The sequence below is a fragment of the Durio zibethinus genome, chromosome 6 (genome assembly GCF_047325235.1).
Source record: "Durio zibethinus cultivar Kanyao isolate XHJ-2024 chromosome 6, ASM4732523v1, whole genome shotgun sequence".
Taxonomy (NCBI): Eukaryota; Viridiplantae; Streptophyta; class Magnoliopsida; order Malvales; family Malvaceae; genus Durio; species Durio zibethinus.
The window spans coordinates 7,070,083-7,083,655 of record NC_143167.1 but is presented as its reverse complement, the minus strand read 5'-3'; the positions used below and the strand labels follow the sequence as shown (position 1 = coordinate 7,083,655).

The 13,573-nt window shown below is 33.2% G+C and overlaps 3 protein-coding genes across 5 annotated transcripts; all 3 read left to right on the top strand.

The window, feature by feature from the left end:
- The first annotated feature begins 3,319 nt into the window (after positions 1 to 3,319).
- LOC111285820 (Pentatricopeptide repeat (PPR) superfamily protein) lies at positions 3,320 to 6,067 on the top strand. 3 transcript variants are annotated; one of them, XM_022875433.2, is made up of 3 exons: positions 3,320 to 3,620; positions 4,110 to 4,158; positions 4,257 to 6,067. In XM_022875433.2, exon 3 carries the CDS (start codon positions 4,405 to 4,407, stop codon positions 5,956 to 5,958), a length of 1,554 nt encoding a protein of 517 aa, XP_022731168.1. In that variant the 5' UTR covers positions 3,320 to 3,620; positions 4,110 to 4,158; positions 4,257 to 4,404; the 3' UTR covers positions 5,959 to 6,067. The 3 variants fall into 3 exon arrangements, with proteins under 3 accessions (XP_022731168.1, XP_022731169.1, XP_022731166.1); XM_022875434.2 differs by lacking the exon at positions 4,110 to 4,158 and having other exon boundaries at positions 3,320 to 3,593; XM_022875431.2 differs by lacking the exon at positions 4,110 to 4,158.
- Positions 6,068 to 7,195: 1,128 nt separating this feature from the next.
- On the top strand, positions 7,196 to 9,820 carry LOC111286385 (uncharacterized). Its single transcript, XM_022876307.2, has 4 exons — positions 7,196 to 7,697; positions 8,046 to 8,130; positions 9,073 to 9,114; positions 9,419 to 9,820. Exons 1-4 carry the CDS (start codon positions 7,248 to 7,250, stop codon positions 9,490 to 9,492), a joined length of 651 nt encoding a protein of 216 aa, XP_022732042.2. The 5' UTR covers positions 7,196 to 7,247; the 3' UTR covers positions 9,493 to 9,820.
- A 2,512-nt stretch (positions 9,821 to 12,332) lies between these two features.
- On the top strand, positions 12,333 to 13,573 carry LOC111285457 (fasciclin-like arabinogalactan protein 12). Its single transcript, XM_022874930.2, has one exon. The coding sequence runs from the start codon at positions 12,485 to 12,487 to the stop codon at positions 13,226 to 13,228; it is 744 nt and encodes a 247-aa protein (XP_022730665.1). The 5' UTR covers positions 12,333 to 12,484; the 3' UTR covers positions 13,229 to 13,573.

The following is a 13,573-nucleotide window of genomic DNA, read 5'->3' as shown; positions in this document are numbered from 1 at the left end:
TATTTGTATTCACATTCATCGTGATGGTAACTAAAAACTACTGTATTTTTATATTTATTTTTTATTTATTTGAAAAGTATTTGAAATGAAATCTCCTTACAACTTTTTGGTTCATTATCATCATATCTTAATAGTTAGAAAATATGACTTTGAATTTGTAATTTCATATTTAACTTCTGAAAATAAATAAATGTATATAATTTGACGTGAAATTATTACTTTCCATTCTATATAAAAATGGTTAAAATATTAAAAAAATCTTATACTTTTCAAATTTATTAAACAAATTTTTTTTTAATTTAAAATTATCATGAATTGATTTTTTATTACTAAAATTAAAATTTTAATATTTTACTAATAAATTATATGATTGTTAATATAAACCCTTGTTCTGTTATTGTTGTATTCCATTGAAATTTTAAAGTATAATTTTTATTTAATGAAGTTTTTATTTTACATGAAAATCACTAAAATTTGTTAGACAAACGAGAATTTATAAAAGAATTTAGTATTTTAAAGGTTTAATTAGATAAAAATAATATTTAAAAAAATAAATAAAAATAATATTTTAAGATTAATTGGGTATACAAAATTTAAAATTATATAATAACTTTTGTAATATTTTAATCAAATAATTGAATGCGTTAACGTTGTTTTTTTATTAATTATCGGTTATAAAAAAATTAAAATATACAACGATAGGAACAGATATGGAAAGCTTTATGATTTTAACGTAACGAAGTCATTGAAAATCATAATTAAAAATTTCCACACCTAAATTTTAACTATGAAACTTTGAAGAAAGTACTACTACTTCAGCTAGAAAAAGACAAATGTCGGCGGGAGACATGGGCGTGGGAGTTCGGGCTCAGTGGTCACAGCCTCAACTCATAGAGTCACAGGGCTTTGAATTTTGACGGATCATACTCCATGGACTGAGTTGGTCAGTCTAAGTTCCATTACTTCTATTCAAGTAGCTTGAATTTTTTAATAACAGCCTTTTTTTTTTTTTTTTTTCTCATTCATTTGATATTAAATTATAATAAAAAAATTATTTTATTTTATATTCCAATTAGATCAGCATATAATTTTAAAACTTTTCTTAATATAAAAAATGAAAAAAATAAAAAATTAAGTTAATAATTAGCTTGTTATAATCATTTTCTTTTTTTTTTTTAATTTAATCATTAAATTAAATTTTTTTATTTTTCTTACCAAATCAACAAAATTCAAGTGTTTGCTCTACTTGGCGATTGTGAACCACAACGAATCAAAGTAGAAAAGAAATTGAAGACAACTCAAGGCCGTGAAGATGTAGAATGATTTTATAATTAGGTACAGTGACTAACATAACTAGTATTAGTATTATTAATTAATTAATTATAGGAGGATTGAAGTATTTATCAGAGTGTATTAATAATTTAATATAGCAATGGGCATTTATTAAATTAATTAATGCAATAATAATAAAAAATAATAATGTCATGATTGGACAATAAAGGTGACGGTCGGACGTGTCTTGGGCCAAGTGCATTTGTATTTGGAGTTTTTCGGTGTTTGCTGTCCTACATTTTCATTCCAAAAATTATTAGAACTTTTATTTGTTTATTTATTTATTTACGTTTGGCTTTACTTTAATCTTTTTTTTGTATCTCTCGTCAGTCCATAACCAAGGGGGCGTGACGCCAAAGGGATCATATGATTTCTGTGAATTAGGCAAAAACTCCAAAGTAGGTTTGTCATCATTTTTTGTGGGAGTGTGAACTGCCAATGCCATTCCTTGCCCAAAAAAAAAACATATTGTTGTATGAAAATGATTACTAATTTTGGAAATTAAAATATAAAATTTTTCCATAACTCTAATGGAGAGCCGTTGTCAACATTTTCTTTATTTTTATATATAAAAGAATCATGAAGATAAAAAAATTATAAATATTAAAATTAAAATTAAAATCAATGAAATATTACTTTTAAAAAATAATTGCGCAAAGAAATAACAGTTGAAAAAAGACGAGAGAGAAGAGTAGCAAATTACTACAAGCCCAAGCATGAGAAAATGATGTGAGATTATTACAATTCACAAGCCATGTGCAGCCAGAGGCGAATCTGAGGGGGTGGGGTGGCAAGGCCCTGAAAAAGACTTTTGGCATTGGACTGAGAATAGCCGCATACCTGGTGGGTTTTTTTTTTTTTTTTTTTTGTGTTTTAGAAGTTAAAAAATTAAAAATTATTGTATTTGATTCCATTTAAATTTATTTTTTATTTTTTATAGATTAAATTTAGATGATAAATATATATTATATTTAAATTAGATTTTGAATCAAAATAAAAAATAAAAAAATAAATCAAATTATATATTTTTTAAATTTTTATAAAATAAAAATAATTATACATTTGTTGACTTGGGTGGCTACCGGCCACTGCTTTAGGCTTTTGGTTAGGTTTTGGTCCTTGGAAAAGTCTTTTGGGGCGGTGCCATAATACGATCGGGATAAGGAGAGTGGTCCTCTCCTCTCATCCTCCGTTGCTTATAATGTGTCGTTATTAATGTGTTAATTGGTACATCCAACAAGCAATCAAATCCCAAGCCCATGTCCAACCGCTTCATGTTGGCCAAATGCTGAGAATTGACAAAGATGCCTATAAAATCTAACCACCCCCACAATTTATATATCACACTCTCGTCACGGAATCCCTAGTTAAAGCTACAACCGTCCAAAGTTGAAACAAAATTTTTGACTGCTGATTTTGAATAAAATAATAAATAATTAATAATTTTTTTATATTTTAATCATCCCGTCATTAATAAATAATTAAGTCATCAACATTCGCATATAATCTAAAATAGATAATTAATTATTCAATTAATCACATCATCATCCATAAAATATATAAAAAAAATTAAATTAAATATGCAACTATTCTCAACACTTTATCATTTTTTGCTATATTTTTTTTCTTTCACTACTTTTTTTCTTTATGCTTCTTAAATATTTTACTGAGCATTAAAGCACATTCCAAACTTTCAACTCCAACACCCTCAATTTTTATTTTTATTTTTTTGATATATTTGATGTGTTCAGCAACTTAATTTCTAACTAGATTTTTTCTCATCAAACTCAGAAGTGCATTAATAAAAATAAATTTTAAAATGTTAATACTTATTATTGTAATAGGATGTTTGCTACATTAAATTTATATAAGAATTTCTGGCCAAAAGATTGATATCAAAATTGTATAAAATGGTGTTAATTTATAGCAATTTTTTTTTAAATACCTTTTTTGCAGGTTCTTTAAAATTAGGCTGAATGGATGTTCTATTATTCTGGGTTCTATTATGGGCTCTTTTCTTCGTTTTCGAGGCTGGGCTTTCCTTGGCTAATGGCTGGCTGGGCTCTTCCACTCCCTACCTCTTTTTATTTTCTCATCTCACAGCTCCACGTTCCAGTGCTTCGTCATTCGCTACATTTCCATCCACCGTCAAGTCCTCTTGTTAGGTTGCTGCAAACCGACCTCTTCTTCGAACCCTCGTACCGGTAGCAGGCGGCTGACCTCCGACATCATCTCGGTTCTCGTCTCAGTTTCTTTGCAAGGTCTCTTCTTTCTTCTCCTTTGGCAGGGTTAGTTCATCAATTTTTCTTTCATTTTCTTCTCTTTCTTGTTTTCAAATTCTAAGATTGTTGGCATTTCCTGAATCATGTAATTTACTTCACGTAATTGTTACACTGAATATAGAGTTGGAAACACCATTATTGTATGATTTCACTCCAAGTGTTCGGTATAATTTCATAATGAAAAAGCTTGAAATTCTTTTTTTTTTTTTGTAAAAGAAAATAAAGTTATATATGAATGAAAAAGGAAAAGAATTAAATACGATTGTACCCCGAGTTTTTGATTGAAGACCTAAACTAAAATTAGGACATAGTATTTGAGAATTTTCTTGACTGATATTGGAAAAATTCTATCACAGTTACTACTTTACAACTGCGTTTACTGCTGTTTGTTTTATGCCAGAATGTAATGTAGTGGTTTTAGTAGATAAATAATTGTGATTTTAATCATCGTTTGCTCATATAGGAGTATTTGTTTTCATTGGGAAATGCTTGCAGGTATGGCAGATTAATAAATTTGATTTGAGGAATGATGCACTTGATGTTTGTATGTGCTTGGTTGTTGATTTATGTTATGATTAACTATCCCTAGAATAAAAGCTTCTTATGTTGACCTTTTGTCTATTATTTTCAAACGTAGTGCAGTTAAATATGTGTGACTTCCCATGAGTACATGTAAAAGGAAGATCATAGGGATGATTTCTGGCTGGAATTTAAGGATGCTATAAGAACAACCAACAAAATGTCGTCTTTTTCAGATGATAAAATCTTGTAAAGGTGGAAGCAGTTTTTCATGAACTTGGTGGGAGTTTCTTTCTGTAAGCAGCGCTGCTTCTCCTCCTCTTCAACATCGTCATCTTCGCTTCCATGGATCTCCCCTCTTCAATTCCTAAAAGCCAATGCCCCAAAACCAGATCCTCCTCCAGAAACCTCACATACCTTTACGGAATCTCAAAGGAAATCAAAGTTTATCTCTCACGAGGCTGCCATCAACTTGATCAAACGTGAGAGAGATCCACAGCGGTCCTTAGAAATATTTAACAGGGTATCAACACAGAAGGGCTTTAGTCATAATAGTGCCACCTATGGGACCATCCTTCATAAGCTTGCACAGTCAAAGAAGTTTTGGGCCATTGATGCAATTCTTCGACAAATGACCTATGAAACTTGTAAATTTCATGAAGGCATATTCCTCAATCTCATGAAGCATTTTTCAAAGTTTTCTTTACATGATAGGGTACTTGAGATGTTCCATGCAATTCAACCAATTGTTCGTGAAAAACCCTCACTGAAAGCTATCAGTACTTGTCTTAATCTCCTGATTGAATCAAACCAGGTTGATTTGGCCCGAGATTTTCTTTTGAACGCCAAGAAGTCTCTCAGGTTGAGACCCAACACATGCATTTTTAACATCTTGGTTAAACATCATTGTAAGAATGGAGACCTTGAATCTGCCTTTGAAGTTGTAAAGGAGATGAAAAAGTCCAAGGTTTCTTATCCTAATCTGATTACCTACTCAACCTTGATGGGTAGTCTCTGTGAAAGTGGAAGACTTAAAGAGGCAATTGAATTGTTTGAGGAAATGGTTGCTAAGGATCAGATATTGCCTGATTTTATAACCTATAATATTTTAATTAATGGCTTCTGTCGTGAAGGGAAAGTTGATCAGGCCAGAAAGATAATGGATTTTATGAAGAACAATGGATGCAGTCCTAATTTATTCAATTACTCTTCCCTAATGAATGGGTTTTGCAAGGAAGGAAGATGGCAAGAGGCTAAGGAGGTTTTTATTGAGATGAAGAGCGTAGGTCTGAAACCTGATACAATTGGGTATACTACATTGATTAATTGCCTTTGTAGGGCTGCTCGAATTGACGACGCAATGGAATTGCTTAAAGCAATGAAGGAAAAGGAATGCCAAGCTGATGTTGTGACTATAAATGTATTACTTGGGGGATTATGCAGAGAAACTAGGTTTGAAGATGCATTACAAATGCTCGAGAAACTGCCATATGAGGGTGTTTACTTGAACAAAGCAAGTTACAGAATTGTATTGAATTCATTGTGCCAGAAAGATGAAATGGGGAAGGCAAATAAGTTGTTGGGGCTGATGCTGGATAGGGGGTTTTTCCCACATCAAGGAACTTCAAATGAGATGTTGATTCGCCTTTGTAAAGCTGGAATGGTAGATGATGCAGTAACGGCTTTGTTTGGATTGGCAGAAACTGGGTTTAAACCTGAACCACATTGTTGGGAGTTTCTGACTGAAGTGAATTGCAGAGAAAGGAAGTTACTGTTTGTTTTTGTACTACTGGACGAGTTACTAATAAAAGAATCAGGACATTAGATCATTTTATTAGTTAAACTAGGCAAAACCGGAGCTGCATCAGTGTGTAATAATATTTGTTGAATTTATTCTTCTGAATCAAATTAAATTGCCATAATTGCATGCAAAACTATCATTTTGTTATGCAACAAATACTTAGTTGCTGCGCGTAACCATTTGGGTTTTTTATAAAAGGCGCATGTATTTTTCGATTGAAGCCGATTTGGTTGAAAAAGAAAGCCATGATCAGAGTTCAGCAATATTTTCTGAAAAGAGAAAGTGACTTCGTTATTAAAAAAATGTTATTTAACATTTTAAAAGTAGCATTTGTTGTCCGAAAAGATTTTTCATTAATAACTATAATGTTTTTTATGTCAAAAACATTAAAAACAAATGATAAAACATTCCATAGGTGATAAAGTAATTTTTTTTCGTAACCAATGCATCGTAGTCGACATTTTAATTATGAAAAATGTTGTGGTTGCTAGTTTTATTAACCATAATAAATATTTTTTTATAAGCAATTATGATGTTTTGTTCATGAAAAAAGTTGTAGTTGAATGTAATTACCACGTTTTGCTCATAAAAAATATCTTGGATGATTGTTTTGTTTATGGTAAAAAACTAATTAATAATTAGGGTGTTTAGTTCCCTGCAAACATCGTATTTGATAATAAAAAAAAAAAGGTTGAATGTAATTACGATGTTTTGCTCATAAAAGATATCTTGGTTGATTGTTTTGTTCATGATAAAAAATTAATTAATAATTAGGGTATTTAGTTCTCTACAAACATCATATTTGACAATGAAAAAAATTAATATTCAAATACTATGTTAACCTTCTAAAAAACGTAGCATTTAAGCTATTAGTTTTTTAATATAATGTTTGTAAATAAAAATTTATTATTATGTTTCTTTATATTAGTTGGTTTTCAAAAGAATAAAATAAAATGATATAATTTTTATTTAAGTTAATTATGTTAAAATAATAAATTTTCTTTAATAATCTTAAAAAATCATAAAAAGAGGTAAATTTTTTATTAAAAAATTTAAGATTAATTTCCGGAGTTAAATACACATAAATTAAACGTAAAAATCACATTTTTACACATAAAATTTAAAAAAAAAAATCATATTCTCCAAATCAGATATTCCTTTAAGAAATGAGTTCGTTTTAAAAAAAAATAGTGCAACAAATTCAAGGCCGGCCCATCTCAAATTCTAAAAGATGAAAAGATAAAGCCCAATCAATAAAGCCAAGAAATCAAAGCTCACTTGCGCGTTTGGAGTTCAGAGAGAGAGGGAGCGCCATGGCCACCTCCAAGAAACCTAAAGAAGCAGAGAACAAGAAGAAGAGCAACAGCACCCCTGTCAAAGAGACAAAAAATCCCATAAAAAGACCAGACAAGAAAGCAAGTGTCACGAAAAAACCTGACAAATCAAAGCCAAAGTCGAAGCCGAAGCCAAAGTCAAAGCCAGACAATAACAAAAACAAGAGCAGCAATGGAACCCTGGTCGAGTCCGAGGTTATTGCTGACCCATCTGCAACCACTGAATCAAAAGAACAAGAAAATGGAAACAAGAGCAACAAGAATGTTAAACCCAATAAGAGGAAACAAAAGGAAAAAAAAGAAGAAGGAGAAGAAGAAGAATCAAAGATGTGTAGGTTTCCTATGAGGAGAATAAAGAGGATAATTAAGAGTGAGGATTCCCGTATGGCTGTTTCTCAAGATGTTGTCTTTCTTGTAAATAAAGCCACGGTAATTCCTTTTTTCTCTGTTTATTTTTTGGAATTCCATTAGGGTTTGTTTGAATGCAATGCTTGACAAGAAATGGAAACTAAGAAAGTGGATTGAAAAAATGTATTGAAAAGTTGGGGTTTTTTACCCCTAATTGTTGGTATTAATTCTTTGCTTCTAATTCTTCTCAAAGTTGGTCTTTTTTATGTTCTTTATTGTTCAAGATTATTGTTATTTTGTGTAATTCTGTTGTTTCTTCTTCTATGTGGAAAATGGTATGAGCATTGTTTGCCCCAATAGTGATTCATTTTATTTCTTTCTGTGTTTGAACATGTTATTTCAAGTCTAAATATGTTTTGATTCTTGCAGGAAAAATTCCTTGAAGAATTTTGTGAAGATGGATACAAATGCTCCGTGGAGGATCGCAAGAAATCTCTTAGTTACAAGCACCTGGGTAAATGACCTTCCGTCCTCCTTGCATATATTATTTTCTGTGCTGGTTGTATCCTGCAGTGTTGTAGTGTCTTGAAAATGTAGAATTTTGCAGGAACCATAACTTACTCTACCTTATTGGTATTTGCTCCTAAACAACACTAAATATTGTGAGGATCAAAGGGCGTAATGTCTTCCTAGTAAAGATAGGGATAGGAACTCTGATGGTAACTTACCAGTTGTTCCTTTAGATCTGTTTGTTGTCCACAAAGATTGGTATTTTTGTTATAATAGTGATTTTAAAATAAAAATTCAAAATTCTTATGGAATGTGATACTGCTATTCCATTCCCATGGTTTGATAGCCAAGAAGAAGGTTTTCTTTGGATGAGTTTAGAAAAATTTACTAGTTGCTATTTACTAGAGTTAAAATCTGTTTATGTGGATCAGAGTTGTACATTTATAGTTATTTCTATAATTTATCAAATTTTATATTCTGCTTATCTACGTAGGGGCCTGCTGGTAAGGACTGCTATTGTCTCATTAGAATTGAAATTTTTGGGTAGTTGGATTCCACCATTCGTTCTTCTGATATTCTCGTTGGATTTTAGGATTTGAAACTTTAATCTGGCATTTCTCTGCACGATTACAAATCTCAAATATCTTGATAAGCAAAATTTCCTTTCATTTCGTGTGATTGATGTACATCTTATGGGTGCTTGAAATCATATTAAGATGCTCTAGATGTCTTTTCCATACATTGTTCATCCAGAATTTAATAGATTATGAGTATATATTTGAATGATATCAAGTTTTTATTTCTTGAAAAGTGGATCTTAGGCAACCCCATGTTGCTTTTATCCCGTTGTTCAAACAAGTTTTAAAAGACTTTGATGTCATTAATGCAAAAAGCTATTCCCATATTTAACTAAAGTATTATTAAGATGCTCCTATTGTCTTTGCAGCAACAGTTGTCCATGGACAGAGTAGATATGACTTTCTATCAGGTACTGCTCTCTCTCTTATTCGTTTGTTTTTTTATGTTTGGCCAATGGCTGGGCTACCAAAAGGTGGGTAACCTGTCCACCTTCAACCTGTTTATATATGTTGAGGGTGGATTCACTTCCTAGTCCTTCATGGACTGCAGAAGAACTTTGCTGGCTAAACTAACTAGCATGGTGGCACCTTTCTAGTGCCCTCTCTAATTCTCTTTGGCCACTATCTCCCAAAAGTTTCACACTTGCAAGCTTTTTCCACATTCACCAACAATTATTTGCATTTGCTGGAACTTTTTTTTTTTTGTGTTTCTAGATTATGTCCCTGAGAAAATAAAAGCTGAAGATGCATTGAAGGAGACAAATTTGACTGAGACAGGGGCAAGATAGGACCTTGGTATACATACTAACAGTGATGATGATCCTGCACTGACCTGCTTTAAGTGTGGTCAGTGCTCGTCATTGTCGTGTTTATGATTGACGGTTGGAAGAGGATATTGCTGTGGCATAACTTCTTTCATTAACATGGATTTGATCCTTGAGTCAGTGAATCTCTCTCTAACATGAATTAATGCATGTCCATACTTGTCTGTAATTAGATAATTTGCATATTCAGCTGGTGAAGTGATGAGTTTCTTGCTATTATGATGGTTGGTTAGTCACAAAGATATTTTGCCTAGTTCAAATATATCCTGGGTGATAAATTTCGGGCACTTAATTTATTGCTTTTACATCATCACTTGACATAAAATTGTTATTAATGGTCTGAGCACATTAGGTTTGATTCTGGGTATGTATTCCAAGGTAATGACTGAGCAGGGAACTGTTAGTGTTAGGAGTTTTATGATAGCTTCTTCTCTAAGCAAAGTACGAAACTGTTGGTTCAATATTTGCCCAACAAATTTCAACCCGTAATTAAGCTGAAGAAGCAAAATACAACAGGCGCTGGGCAGGTGTTCCGAAGAAGCAAAATGCTCAAGCCATCTTCATGTGTTTTAGTTTTTACCATCTGTATATGCTTTGACAATAGCTCACTTCCCACGTCTTTAAATGCCCTCTAACACCTTTGATGCCATTGCCAACATTACACGTTCAATTTTCCCTCAATGTAAGAAAAAAAAAGTAATGATTATCGTATATATCTTTGCAAGATTCTTGGACCCCATGAATTATATCATTGCTTGAACTCTCTAGGTAGCAAAGCCTCTATTTTTTGGTCCATTGCACTATTTACCATTGCTCCCAAGAATTATGCGAGTGAAAACTAGAAGAAAGAATCTTACTTTTTACCTTAAATTATGTTTCTAATTGGATTATAATGCTATGACAAGATAAAAATTTAGTAGATAAATCTAACAATTTTAATATGATATAAAAATTATACAAAAAAAAAGATATGAAAACAATAGTGTAAATTTTTTATAAAAATCATAAATGGGTTTGATTAAAAAAATTTTTTTGTTTGATGTATTAAAACAAATAGTGATAAAATAATTTTTATATTTTATATGTATTTAATATGAAATAAACATGATATAAATATACAAATTATTAATTTTACTTAAGGGCAATTTGATGTCTTGTTAAAAGGTTTAATTGAATGGTTAATATATTTTTTTAATATATATAAAATAAAAATTTTAAATTTAATTACATATAATTATTATTAATTAAAAGTGACATCCGATAAAAATAAGATTCAAATTTTCAACACATTTAACCATTCTTTTTATCTTCTAACTGAAACCTCTTTAAAAAAACCGAACGAAATAGTGTAAAAATGGTCGATTTTTGCAACAATATAGATGCAAACATGCAAACTTACTAGCATATGCGTGTATCCAACTCAACTAAGAATAAGCAACAATATCTGTATGTTTGTGAACCAAAAAGAATGTCAAATATCATGCCCGCTATCTTTGTCTGCCCAACTGCCAACCGACATCAATGCTTTACTACTAACTGCCAAAGTAACACGATTGGCTTTGCTTGAATTGAGAATGAAGAAACTTTAAACTGTGCCTTTCTTAGCTTGCCTACCAGTAATCTTGTGACATGTACGCATATGAAAAAAAATAACAAGGATTAAAATAAAAAGGGAGAGAGAGTTAAAAAGGGGAAAAGGCAGCATAATTTTATAGCTGGATCATCATCCTCAATCGATCTGCATATGGAAAAGAAGGTCCACTAGGAGCCATCAGCGTTGACGCTAGTGTTACAGACTTAAAGGGAAGTTCTGAATTCCACATCGAACATAATAAGAGGGTCACTAGGGTATATAAGGGTTCACACCACCTCCGTCTTGTGAAGTACCTTTTGTAGGACAAAACCGTAAGGCTAAGGGATCAGAGTGGATAATACATCACAAAGATGTGAACCGTGGTAGGTAGGCTGATCTGAGACGTCGGAAGGGTGAATGCCCAGGTCTCAGAGCCGCGCGAGTTCGGAGCTTAAGTCTCCACCCGTGACAAGTGGTATCAGAACCAGCCCTAAACCGTTTGATCCACGCCAAGCACCTCGAGGGAGGTAGGCAGGGTGGCCAGCCTCTGTGACGAGGACGTCACGAGGTTGAGTGCGAGAGAATGTCACGGACCTAAGGAAGAGTCTTAAATCTCACATCGAACATAATAAGAGGGTCACTGTGGTATAAAAGGGTTCACACCATCTCTTCTTTGTGAGACGCCTTTTGTAGGACAAAATCGTGAGGCCAGGGGGACTAGAGCGGATAATACCTCACAAGGGTGTGAATCGTGACGAAAAGTTGATCTGAAACGCCGGAATGGTGAATGTCCGGACTCCAAAACCGCGCGAATTTGAAGCTTAAGTCTCGATCCATGACACTAGCACTTAGGCAAATGATAACATTATAGGAAAGGCCCAATGGCCCAAACTTACAAACCACAAGTCTTTTACATCAAGAAAAACTTGTTTCTTAAGGTACGCAGTAGCAATCAAAACCCAAAAACTTTGCCTGAAAAATCCATACAAGTAAAAGCAAAGCAAAGCAGTTGTTTGACATCTTTATTTGTTCACACATCCACTCCAAATCTCCGCTGTTTTTCCTGCTTTTCCAAGCAATCTAGTTGCTTTAACAGTGTCATCGATTTCTTTCCCTCCTCTCTCTCCATTCATTTCCTCCAACTTTCCCGAGAGACAAATATTGAGCTAACAACTATGTTTTGCTGACTAAACTCGCGCATTTTACCTAACTTCATTCTCTCCTCTCCTTGATAAAACCCCCCTCCCCCTTTCTCTTCCTATTAACACATCCAAACACGAAGGACCACTTCCTCCCAATCCCCACCCTGATCTTCCCTTCCATTTTGCATTGTTTTGTTGCCAAAGCAACAATTTCCCAACATCCCAAAAGGAGGTAGAAACGATGATGATAATGAAGCAACATCAGATCTTGACTCTCTCATGTTTCATTCTCTTTTTCCTCCATTGCTCGAGAACCTTAGCCCAAGCTCCGGCCCAGGCTCCGGCGCCACCTGGTCCCACTAATGTCACCAAAATCCTTGAAAAAGCCGGCCAATTCACCATCTTCATTCGACTTCTAAAAGCCACCCAAGTCGCCAACCAGCTCTTTGGTCAGCTCAACAATACAAACAATGGGATAACCATTTTTGCACCATCAGATAATGCTTTCTCAAGCCTCAAATCCGGTACCTTGAATTCACTCACCGATGAACAGAAGGTGGAGCTGGTGCAATTTCATATTATCCCAACATACCTCTCATCGTCCCAATTCCAAACTATTAGTAACCCTTTGAGAACACAAGCTGGAGATAGTGGCGATGGTAAGTTTCCTCTCAATGTCACCACTTCAGGAAACACAGTCAATATAACAACAGGGCTGACAAACACCAGTGTTTCTGGCACTATTTACACCGATGGTCAGCTTGCCGTTTATCAAGTCGATCAGGTGCTTCAACCTTTGCAAGTATTTGCTCCTAGGCCTCCAGCTCCAGCACCTGCACCCGCAAAATCTAAGAAGAAGAAGGCTGCTGCCATTGCTGGTAGCCCCGATAACACCCCAGCTAATAACTCCAAAACCGTGAGCCTCACCATGCAAAATGTAGTTTTGTTTGGAGTTAGTGCTATAGTTATTGTACTTTCTTTGTGACCATAAAACAAAATTGGTCATTTTGACGGGAGGTGGGAATTGAGGTGGGGGCTCCAGCTCCATGATTTTCGATGGGAATGGTGGAGGTCAAGATGGTGAGTGCATTTTTTTTTTTAAAACTTTTTTTTTCAATAATTATCGTTTAAATTTCTGTTCTATCGTTTTGTATCATGCCAGTCTGTTATGAGAGTCAATTGCTATCAAGATTGAATTTTGAGGTTTTTCTTTTTCTTTTGTGCTTTTAAGTTCATTTGTTTTTATTTTAAAAATTTTCATTGTAAGATTTCTTTCTCAACTATATATCCCTTGTAATTGTGAATTTTGTGGCACTTTTTTTTTTTCGAA

What these genes read in the sequence shown, in the direction of transcription:
- LOC111285820 (XM_022875434.2), top strand. Translation starts at nt 4,405, where the DNA reads ATGAACTTGGTGGGAGTTTCTTTCTGTAAGCAGCGCTGCTTCTCCTCC.
- LOC111286385 (XM_022876307.2), top strand. Translation starts at nt 7,248, where the DNA reads ATGGCCACCTCCAAGAAACCTAAAGAAGCAGAGAACAAGAAGAAGAGC. An exon ending in TTCTTGTAAATAAAGCCACG is followed by an intron (nt 7,698 to 8,045) that starts GTAATTCCTTTT and finishes TGATTCTTGCAG; the next exon opens with GAAAAATTCCTTGAAGAATT. An exon ending in TAGATATGACTTTCTATCAG is followed by an intron (nt 9,115 to 9,418) that starts GTACTGCTCTCT and finishes TTGTGTTTCTAG; the next exon opens with ATTATGTCCCTGAGAAAATA.
- LOC111285457 (XM_022874930.2), top strand. Translation starts at nt 12,485, where the DNA reads ATGATGATAATGAAGCAACATCAGATCTTGACTCTCTCATGTTTCATT.